Consider the following 11,269-nt stretch of genomic DNA (forward strand, 5'->3'; position numbering starts at 1 on the left):
GAGGAGGTGGTGGTGGAGGCAGCAGTGAGGGAGGAGGAGGAGGAGGAGGTGGTGGTGGAGGCAGCAGTGAGGGAGGAGGAGGAGGAGGAGGAGGAGGTGGTGGTGGTGGAGGAGGAGGTGGTGGTGGAGGAGGAGGAGGAGGAGGAGGAGGAGGAGGAGGTGGTGGTGGAGGAGGAGGCGGCAGTGAGGGAGGAGGAGGAGGAGGAGGAGGAGGAGGAGGAGGTGGTGGTGGTGGAGGAGGAGGCGGCAGTGAGGGAGGAGGAGGAGGAGGAGGTGGGGGTGGTGGAGGCAGCAGTGAGGGAGGAGGAGGAGGAGGAGGTGGTGGGGGCAGTGAGGGAGGTGGTGGTGGAGGAGGAGGTGGTGGTGGAGGCAGCAGTGAGGGAGGAGGAGGAGGAGGAGGAGGAGGTGGTGGGGGTGGAGGAGGAGGTGGTGGTGGAGGCGGCAGTGAGGGAGGAGGAGGAGGAGGAGGAGGAGGAGGTGGTGGTGGAGGCGGCAGTGAGGGAGGAGGAGGAGGAGGAGGAGGAGGAGGTGGGGGTTACCTTTGCCTTCCTTGCTCTTCTTCCTGAGGGGCAGGCTGGGCGTGTTGATGGGCGAGCAGGGACGCACCGCTCTCGGCTTGCGTACTGCGGAGCAGAGAGGGAACCCGTCAGTAGGTTTAAGAATGATACTAAATAACTGCATATATTTAGTGCTTTTAAAGACAGCTCTTAAAGTGGTGTGTGTGTGTGTGTGTGTGTGTGTGTGTGTGTGTGTTTTTAAATGTGTTGCTGTTTTGCTGTTGCTTGAGGCTGAGGCCTAGTCGCATTATTGAGCTCTCCTCTTCATTAAGAAATGAGAAAACTCCTGCATTTACTCAGCTGAAGAACAAATTATTGTTAGGAGGGGGGCTATATCTAACATGAACTGCGGTCCGGCCATGAAAACGCTACTAAATTCTGTTCCCTTTACACAAACGATGACTACAGAATTCATTGTTCTTACCCAACTGGGTAATGAGTTTTATTGAACTTGTTTGGCACGTGGCACGTATTTGAATATATCAGTTAGCCTGTTGACTCTCGGTGCAAGCACAAACTGCGTCCTCCATTGTTACATCCTTTCTCTTTTGAGTTTATTTTCTTTTTTCTGCAACAGTTAGAAGCTAAAACAACTCAAACTGTTGTACTTTTATTTTGTTATTAAAACATATACTCTCTTTTGAACAACATCAAATCATCATAAGGCCCATCATCACAGTTCAGTGTTTAACCAGCCTTGCACATAACCATTTGAACATGAACACAAGTATACATCAAGGTTTCAGAAAACATCAGTGGCAATTGTTTCAACTGTTCCCCATATCCCCCCCCAGAGTCGACGAGTGCTACAAATCTATTTCTGTGATTAAAGTCACCAAGTCCTTGTAGCGTTGTGGCTACACCCCAGCGCGACCTGTTGTGTTGGTTCCAGGCGTATCTGCCACCGGTGCCTGTGGTTGTGGTTCTGAGACGGTGTGCGGAGGGGGCTGCTGTCCAGGCGTGTTACGGGGGTCTAGAAACACGATAAGGCTCCTGTCCAGCAGCTTGCTTTGAGCGTGAATTGAGTCGGTCTTCAGGGATGGAGAAATGTTACACCATATTAATAGTCTCTATTTCAGGGGATGAACACTGAATAGACAGGCGGTGCTTCAGATGGCTGCTAGCAACATGTATGTAGCTGGTTTGTACACTACCTGCAGATCAAACCTCTGAATGCGCAGCATCATTTTTTTAAGTCTTTTGGGATCACTCAGTAGTGGCTTTCTCACCATCGTCTCTAACGGCTTGTGACGACTTTGAACAGTAATTTTGCAGGTGTAGTGGTGGAACTTTTTGATGCTGAATACCATAGCCAAGAACTTGTTTTCCATTTGGATATAGCATAGCCCGCTCTGTTTGCTCAGTGCTCTGCTTGCCAATGCGAAAGGCTTACCCTTCTGCAGAGTGCCGTGCCCAAACCCGTTTCTGAGGCGTTGCACTGAACAATCGGTGGTATTATTTAAGTTGTGTTGTGCTGTGTTCCACTCCCAGTCGTTCTATCTTTATTTTCTCCCGTAACTGACAACGTTGTAAGGCAACTGGATTCATCTCGTAGCTCGACATGCCAGAAACCACTTTTGACCTCACACACACAAAAACCCTCTGGCTTTGGGCAGGTAGTACGAACGGCAGAATGTCTTCAGTGGTTGGTAGCGGTAAGTGAGAGCGCTTCAATGCCTTGTTCCAAGGTCTTGGATCGATGCTATGCTTGGCTTCCTGTTCTGCTTTTGTACAACCACCACCTGGCGGATCCAGTCCATGCTGCCTTCTACCGGTGTGACGATTCCTCTGCGCCGCGGGTCCTGCCATTCTTCCTTCAGTGGCTTCCTCATTGGGACGGGAACACGTCTGTCAGCTGCACAGGCTTCAACGTGTTGCCTACCTCCATTTTGTCCTCCTTCAAGGCAGCAACCATGAACACATCACCATACTCTGCTTTTATCTGTCGCATTGTTCACCTGAGTGCTTCTCTGAGGTAACACCTCTATTTATTGCCAGAATGTTTTTATAGTGCACTGTTATCAGTTTCATGGCCTCGCTTGCTATTTTAACAAGAAGTGACACAGTACAGCCTTTGTTCACCAGCCTTTTTTACATTTTTGAGTGGCCTCAGTTTGCCCTTTGTTACACATTAGTAGTACAATCTCTGTCTTTAAGCAGGATTAAGCAGGTTAATAGGAATGACATTGCAAGGAATTTTACAAAATCGTTGCCCAGGGGGCAATTCCTCTTATTAGTGTCCACAGAATTCACCTTCTTCAGATACATCACTATCAACTTGTGCTACATTGTGTACATGTGTTGTGTATTGTGTCTTTGTTCCGTGCTTGTTCTACGTGTGACTGCAAAGTGGTTCTCTTTGCCACATTCTTTGCATTTCTTACCGTACACCGGGCATTTATATTTGCTTCTTCCATGCGTGTTTCCACACAACTCGCAATCCACCTCGTAGTTAGTTAGTTTCCTTTTCTTGCATGTTGCTGCTGTTTTCAGCACGTCTTCCACAGTCGGTCCAGAGATGGCTTTAACGTTCTCCTGAGGCAGCTCTGCCCCTTGCAATGTATGCACCTCTTCCACCACAGGCCCAGAGATGGCTATAACATTCTCCTCAGGCAGCTCATCTCCTGGCAGTGTATGCACCTCTTCCAACACAGGACCGGATATCGCTAGAACATTTTCCTGAGGCACCTCTTCCAACAACAGTCCGGAGATCTCTATAACATCCAACCGGGGCGATTCTGCCCCTTGCAATGCGTGAATCTCTTCCACTTTGGCTCCGGAGATGGCTATAACATCCGCCCGGGGCGGCTCAGCCCCTTGCAGTGTATGCACCTCTTCCACCTTGGGTACGAAGATGGCTATAACATTCTCCCGGGGCAGCTCGGCCCCTTGCATTGCATGCACCTCTTCCACCTTGACTTCAACATTTTCCCGGGGCAGCTCTGCGGCCCTGCACAGCCGTACACATGTGTCTAGCGTCATTTTCTTCTGGCGGAGCAGTCTGTCTCTCATGCCCGTATTGTGACTCCCACACACAATCCGGTCACGGATGAGCGAGTCTCTCAGAGCTCCAAAGTTGCATTTCCGGGCCAGCACTTTCAGCTCCGTGACGTAACTGTCAATGGTTTCACTGGCGCCTTGGTTTTTAGAAAAAAAACGATACCGCTCCATGGTCTCGTTCGCGCCAGGGTTGTAATGCTCATCGAACGTGTTTATAATGTCATCCATCGTCCAGGCCTCCTTGTCCGTAACGCCCATCAATGTGTCCAGTAGCTCCCTGCCACTCTCGCCAATCAGACAGCTGAAAAGTTTCACTTTTGCCATGTCCTCCTCGGTCGTCATTGTTGAGTCCACATAGAGCACAAACTGGTCCCTCCAATTCTCCCATGTCCTCGAAAAATGGAGAGCGGAGTCGAGGCACAGCGTCCACGGTGGTTTCAGCCCGTCCATGACGCACGGAGGGCTGGTCAGGGTCCGGTTACACAGGCCGAGTCCGCTGCCGCTTCTGCCATATTACTTTCGGTTCCCTTTACCCATTAGGTGACTTCATGATTTATTGTTATTACCCAACTTGGTGATAAGTTTCAACAAACTTCTGCCCAAGTTCATAACACGGAAGCTTACCCTGTTCACCCTCGGTGCAATAGCCACCTAGTTCCGTGTTGCAACACCGTCTAGCTAACTGTTCCTATTGCCTCACACTTCTTAAAGAGACAGTGCAACCGAAAACACTTTTATTTGTTTTAAACGTTTAAATCTTCAACATGGTAATATATGGCATTGTTTCACTATTACTGAAATAACTCCCAAATTTAGAGAAAGAAATTGGCAAGATCCTATGTTTTTCTCCCCAAAACAGTCCGTGAACGGCCCACTCTGCTGCGCATGCAGGTGGCGTTCGGTTCGTGACGTCACACTACCTTTTTCATAGCTAGTCTGACGTCACGACCAAGGGGCCCCGGCGGTCCGGTTTGCGTGGACGTGTGGAGCTCCGTCTGGGAAGCAGCGGACTGCGATGTCCGAGAGAAAGTGGGGCACTTAGTACTTTAACTCTACGCGGTGTGTGTGGACGAGGCTCCGTCTGAGCAGCGGTGTCTATTTTATACCCGGGTACGAGTGAAGGTTCGGCTGGCCGGACACCTATCGCATAACGATACGGTGTGCGGCGGATCTCAGATACAACATTGCTTATAAAAACACTCATAACACCTCTTTCCTAAACCTCTCTTTCTCAGGCCTTTAAATCACATAGTGTTGAATTACATCTGAAACACTGGGCTCCATGGCTCTTTGAGAGATTGTAATCTATATTTCTTGTTTCCCTCTGTGAAACAACATGGTAAATAATGAAACTCAATAACAATAAAAATGATTAACACCAGGCCCATATTTACATGCTAATAAGATCTAAGTGGCAACAGCTAGCGAGCAGACTGAAAATGTGCTTAGCTTTGACTAAAAAGGTTAGCCTTTTTCTGGCTGGAAAAGACTAACTAATTAAGAAATGTAGGGCAATGTTTCAACTTTGTGCAAATCTCAGACGTGTAATAAACCAACGCACAAACTACAAGACTCGAGAACACCTTAAACAGTACCCCTGTAATGACAAATGAGTCTTCAATTCCACCTTCACAAAACACACAAACGCACACCCAGGTAAATGGTAAATGGACGGCATTTATAAAGAGCTTTTCTAACCAGTGGCCCCTCAAAGTGCTTTACAATACTGCCTAACATTCACCCATTCATGCACACAGTCACACACCGGCGGCGGAGTCAACCACGCAGGGCGACAGCCAACTCGTCGGGAGCAGTCAGGGTGAGGTGCCTTGCTCAGCGACACCTCGACACAGGAGGAGCCGGGGATCGAACCAGCAACCCTCCGGTCACCAGTCATCGTGCTCTACCTCCTGAGCCCCGTGCCGCCCACTGGTGTGCGAGCAGATCAAGATCATGAACGCTGACTCACTTTTGTTCTTCTTCTGGGGTTTGGAGACGCTCTTCTGCGGCAGCTCGTCCATGGAGGACGTGTCCTCGTCCAGGGAGATGTCCATGCCGTTGGGGTCCATCTGGTCCGGCCGGAGAGGGATGTACGTCATGTCAGACTCCAGCAGGGTGCCAAAGGTGTGAACTAAACACACACACACACACACACACACACACACACACACACACACACACACACACACACACACACACACACACACACACACACACACACACACACACACACACAAGAGATCCGCATTAAACACAATATTATTATCCCAAACCAAAGTTCAAACATGAGCTTCTTTTCGCTCTGATTGATTATGAAGGATGAAGGTGAATTATTTATTACAATGTATTCAGTGTATTACTCACTCATGCGCTTTTCATCTAGGATGTTGTTTGGAGACTCCATGTTGAGGAGGGCAGCCGCTGCATCGCTGGTCTCTCTACTGTCGTCCGTAGACACGTTCGACTCTGTTTCCAGAGGAAATAAAGTATGTCAACATCAGTATGATCACGTATCGTAAACCGTGTTTTTGAAATTTATTTTGCATTGGCTCCTAGCGCAAACAATCCAAAGGTCGGGAACGAGCCACTAGATGGTGCTGATGTAGCTTTGCATAAACAGCGTTTGCTTGCTGTTTCATTTGTTTTCAGATAAGAGCCCATACTGTACTTGAAGCGATAAACGTGCTTCATACAGATACTCATACAGTGTGATTTAATTAATCATGTTTATAGCTGGCTTTTGTTTAATGTCTTCAAGCCCCAACATTCAAACACGATACTTCTGCGGTGTAAGTTGCTAGACACAAACAGGTATGGAGACAATCCATCCATAACTACATCCCTGACATCATCACGGGTTGTACCATCACCGGCGGGGGGATGTGTGCATCCCCCCAAATCAGGTTCAACAGGTATGGAGACAATCGAACCATAAGTAACTTTTTAACATCATCACCGGGTTGTACCATCACCGTAAGGGGGGTGTTTACGTTCCCCCAAAACCGGTTCAACCTGTACGCAGACAATCGAACCATGAGTACATCTCTCACATCACCACAGGGTTGTACCATCACCGACGGGGGGATGTGTAAGACAGGTTCGGTACGGAGACAATCGAACCATAAGTACATCTCTAACATCATCGCCGGGTTGTACCATCACTGTAACGGGGGTGTGTGTGTATGTTCCCCCAGATCGGCACCGACGGCGGGAGATACCAACAGAACAACAGCGTCCGCTCCCTCACCTGTGAGGTCCACATCCCCGCCCAGGATGGGCTCCTCCACCACGTGCAGGGTGGTGTCCACCATGATGCCGTTGGTCAGCTCGTCCGCCTCGAGGCCGGAGTACACCTGCATGAGGTCGGCGGCCGGGATCTGCTCCACGATGACGGCCGGGAACACGGAAGGGTCGTCCAGCTGGATGCAGAAGGGCACAAACAGGAGACGGGAAGCACACACGGAGGAAGCTGTTAAATGGCGTCACGGGCGGGCTGTTTACTCAGTGTGTGTGTGTGTGTGTGTGTGTGTGTGTGTGTGTGTGTGTGTGTGTGTGTGTGTGTGTGTGTGTGTGTGTGTGTGTGTGTGTGTGTGTGTGTGTGCGTGTGTGTGTGTGTGTTTTTGTGTTTGTTTGTTTGTTTGTGTGTTTTCTTGCGGCCATGTCTGGACCAATAGGATACAAAGTACAACAAAAACAACACTGCAAACTTCTACAGTCCACAGACCTTGTTGTTATTGTATAACCTGGTTACCATTGTTATAAAAGAAAAGTAGATTGTTTGTGTTCTCAACAACTTCAAACCCAACATAGATAAGCAAAGCGTTGGATTCAGTAATCCAGACACAGTTCACTATCTCCAAATTTCCGAAGAAAACATCCATCCTAATAAACTTTTATGGATTGACGGTAAATTGCCGGAAAGCACGCCCTGACCAAACAACCACCAACGTTCGACTCGCTCATTTCCAGCATGTGCTTCCTGCTAATGCAGGAAACTATCATGAGCAAAGGGCCAATAAGACGGAGCCAAGCCTTGATGCGATATCAAACATATGAAACCCACAAGGACAAAAGACTGCGCGCACACACACACACACACACACACACACACACACACACACACACACACACACACACACACACACACACACACACACACACACACACACACACACACACACACACACACACACACACACGCTGTCTGGAAGCCTTTCCAATGAGGAAGTGGATGTGAATCAATGGCAGAGTATCTCGGACGGGGGGCTGGAATGCGTTGGGCCTGCGGGGGCTGCTGTTTCTCTCGGTTAAGGTATGCATCGTTTGGACTCGGTGGAGAGGCTGTTGCTGTTTATATACTGCAAGAATGCAGATTTACGTAATTTTACGTAAAATTTTAACCATACTGTGTATCTTTTTGTCTGTCTGTCTGTCCGTCCGTCCGCCCGCCCGCCCGTCTGTCTGTCTGTCTGTCTGCCTGCCTGCCTGTCTGTCTGTCTACCTGCCTGTCTGCCTGTCTGTCTGTCTGCCTGCCTACCTGCCTGCCTGCCTGCCTGCCTGTCTGCCTGCCTGCCTGCCTGTCTGTCTGTCTGCCTGTCTATCTGCCTGTTTATCTGCCTGTCTGCCTGTCTTCCGTGTGCCAGCCTGTTTGTGTCCTGGAATTGAACGTGCATGCGTCATTTCTACCTATAGGTGGCAGCAAGTTCTCGCCAAGAAAGAAGTTGAAAGTGGCCAATAGCCATCTTCCTTAAGGCCAGGGCAACGCAGTTTATATTTCAGGGCTCCACTTAAACAGCTGAAGGCTAATCGAAAGTCAGTTACATTCAAGATAACAACGTGCCTTTAGATATACTGCCCCATAATGTGGACTGTGATAAATTTCTTCCACAAGGCTGTCATTGTTTAATAAAAAGGGGTACGCCCATGATTGCTACAAAGCCCCAACAGTCAGTTAGATTCTGAATGCCGAAGTGAAACTGAAAGGAGCTTCAGCGAGACATCACTCCTCTGCCTCCGCAACGCATGAGACCACAACCCATCATACGACCCCCGCATAGCATGTGTAGTCCGACTTGTTATTCAATTCCAATGACACCAATGGAACCCATTATTTAATTTACACTCAAGGTGACACCCTAGCATGAAGAATCTCATGATACCAATAGAGCCGCAGTACAGGATAAGAGAGGCGATATATAACTCTAGCAGGAAGATCATTATGGATGAAGGCTTATCTGTGTCTTCTCACAGGACTCCATTGTTGGAGACCCAGGGGCATTCCAGGTGTCTGGGACCTGGTGTGTGTGTGTGTGTGTGTGTGTGTGTGTGTGTGTGTGTGTGTGTGTGTGTGTGTGTGTGTGTGTGTGTGTGTGTGTGTGTGTGTGTGTGTGTGTGTGTGTGTGTGTGTGTGTGTGTGTGTGTGTTGGGGGGGGGGGGTCGTGATGCTGGGGGTATGTGGGTCCAAGGCTACGCTACCGTTTCGGCTAACCTTCAGCTAATAAGCTAGCTGAGTCGGCGCCGTTGGATTATCACAGACCGCGGCCCGCGGTCGACCTTCCACAGCGTGATAAAGGTCAAAGTCCATAAGTAGTCAACACAAATGACAGTGTGGTGAGAGATACACACACACACACACACACACACACACACACATTTGTGTAGGACTTCTGGAGGAATCCACAACGTCTGTGAGGGGCAGAGCTAAAGACAATTCATGGATTACTTTGGCTGCAGACGCCGTCAGGACCTCCCTGGGACGCACAACGTGTTTCTCATTTATCACTCAGTCTCAAATGGACTCACTATCGCTAACAGATAGACAGACAAAAGAGGGTACCAAGACCCCCCCCACACACACACATCAAGGCAGGCCGACAGACAGACAGAACAGACAGACAGACAGACAGACAGACAGACAGACAGACAGACAGACAGACAGACAGACAGACAGACAGAGAGAGAGAGAGGTGAACACATGAAGATCGGCAGACAATGGCATGGAGTGTGTGTGAGTGTGCTCTTGCTGATTTGCAAATGTGGGTCTGCATGTGTTTGAAAAACGTAACACAAACACACACACACACACACACACACACACACACACACACACACACACACACACACACACACACACACACACACAGAGAAAGATCCTCAGGACCCTCACGATCATGTGAACTTGCACATTTGGACAGCGCACTATTCTGCATCCCTTCGCCCAGGGCACGTACTCTACACAGAACCCTCTCTACACAGGCTGGATGCTGCTCCCCTGGTCTCGTTTGGACTGTGGACCGACCCAAATGGACGCCAACACGAGTGACCGCAAAAAAGGAAGAGCAGAGGAGTGTGTGTGTGTGCGTGGAGGGCGTTGGGGTCTGAGCACAGGCGCCCAACTGTCCACCATGACTGTGGCCACATCTTCTCCTTTGTCACCCTGAATGGTGCTTTCTATCGGGGACATTTGCATTTCTGAGTTCCCCATTCCACGGTTAACAGCAACAGCATCTGCCCAGGAGGTTCCTCTCTGCCTCGGCTCCCTTCTGCTTTACTGGCGTCCTACTGTGAGGCACAGCCCGCCACGCTAGTTGCACCCATTCTGCACACGTACATCACTCATGTACTGGTGCCCTGTTTGAGGAAGTGTACCGGGGCCACTCCCCTTCCCAAAAAAGAAGTTGACTTTAAGAGTGACGTACGTCTGGTTTAAAGAGTAATCGCATCAAAACATAATCGGATCATGCTATTGGCTGCCAAGGAGAGGGAAAGAGAGCGCGAGGGGAAAGAGAGACCGTGGGAGGAGAGAGAGAGTGAGGGAGGAGAGAGTGAGGGAGGGAGATGGATTGCCTATGTAGATTTACTGCTCTCCTTCCATGAAGGCTATTTTTATTTTCATTTTGAATCATTACTTTAAAAAATAGCCAAGTCAATCCCCCCTAGATGACCCACGCGAATACAGCTCACAATGACCAAGACTCATGAGCTGTATTAGAGCTACTGTTATGGCATCAACTGTCAATTATTCCTAAATCCCAAAGCGACTGTTTGGGTTGAGGGCGGTTTGCTCTTCAGCTCACCTGGTCGGGTTGCAGCCAGTGTACCTCAGCATGCTGCATGTAAACAAGAACTGGCTACACTGGTCGAAAAACAAACAGCCAACCCCTCAACACGAAGGGGGAGAAGAGGGGCCATTGAGCCACCGTTGGGTTCCCGTAGCTCGAGATGTAACCATATCTTATGCCAGCCATTCTGCCATGTTGACGAAACAACAACAAAGGATAGGACCATTGTCTTGTTGTTGTGTGTGTGTCTATGTGTGTGTGTGTTTATATGTGTGTGTATGTGTGCGTGCGTGCGTGCGTGCGTGCGTGCGTGCGTGCGTGCGTGCGTGCGTGCGTGCGTGCGTGCGTGCGTGTATACATGTGGATATGTGTGTGTGTGTGTGTGTGTGTGTATTTGTATATATGTGTGTGTGTTTATGTGTGTGAGTGGTTTTATGTATTTGTGTGTTTTCTATGTATGTGTGTGTGTGCGTGTGTGTGTGTGTTTGTGTGTGTGTGTCACTATAACTCCCAGCCCCCTGGTCACAGCCCCTAACAGCCTGATAACCTATCCCATAAAGGTGATGTTTGGTTGGGCCCAGTCGCCCAGGTGGGCGGGGAGGGGCCGTGATTCCCCAGAACAATAGAAGACCTTTGAGCGGAATTATCCCG

General features: G+C 49.3%; 1 protein-coding gene across 5 annotated transcripts in view; it reads right to left on the minus strand.

Moving 5' to 3' along the window:
• The window catches only part of elf1 (E74-like ETS transcription factor 1), a 45,931-nt gene that overhangs the window by 7,456 nt on the left and 27,206 nt on the right, over window positions 1-11,269 (minus strand). For 3 of the 5 annotated variants that reach the window (XM_056600811.1, XM_056600812.1, XM_056600810.1), the window contains 4 exons: window positions 6,805-6,976; window positions 5,922-6,023; window positions 5,527-5,688; window positions 540-623 (listed from right to left, as the gene is read on the minus strand). In XM_056600811.1, coding sequence (XP_056456786.1) covers window positions 540-623; window positions 5,527-5,688; window positions 5,922-6,023; window positions 6,805-6,976 — 520 coding nt within the window. Of the gene's footprint in view, window positions 1-539; window positions 624-2,941; window positions 5,506-5,526; window positions 5,689-5,921; window positions 6,024-6,804; window positions 6,977-11,269 lie in introns of those variants that run through there. The other 2 variants (XR_008896800.1, XM_056600809.1) reach the window with 1 other exon arrangement.

The sequence above is a fragment of the Gadus chalcogrammus genome, chromosome 10 (assembly GCF_026213295.1).
Source record: "Gadus chalcogrammus isolate NIFS_2021 chromosome 10, NIFS_Gcha_1.0, whole genome shotgun sequence".
NCBI lineage: Eukaryota > Metazoa > Chordata > Actinopteri > Gadiformes > Gadidae > Gadus > Gadus chalcogrammus.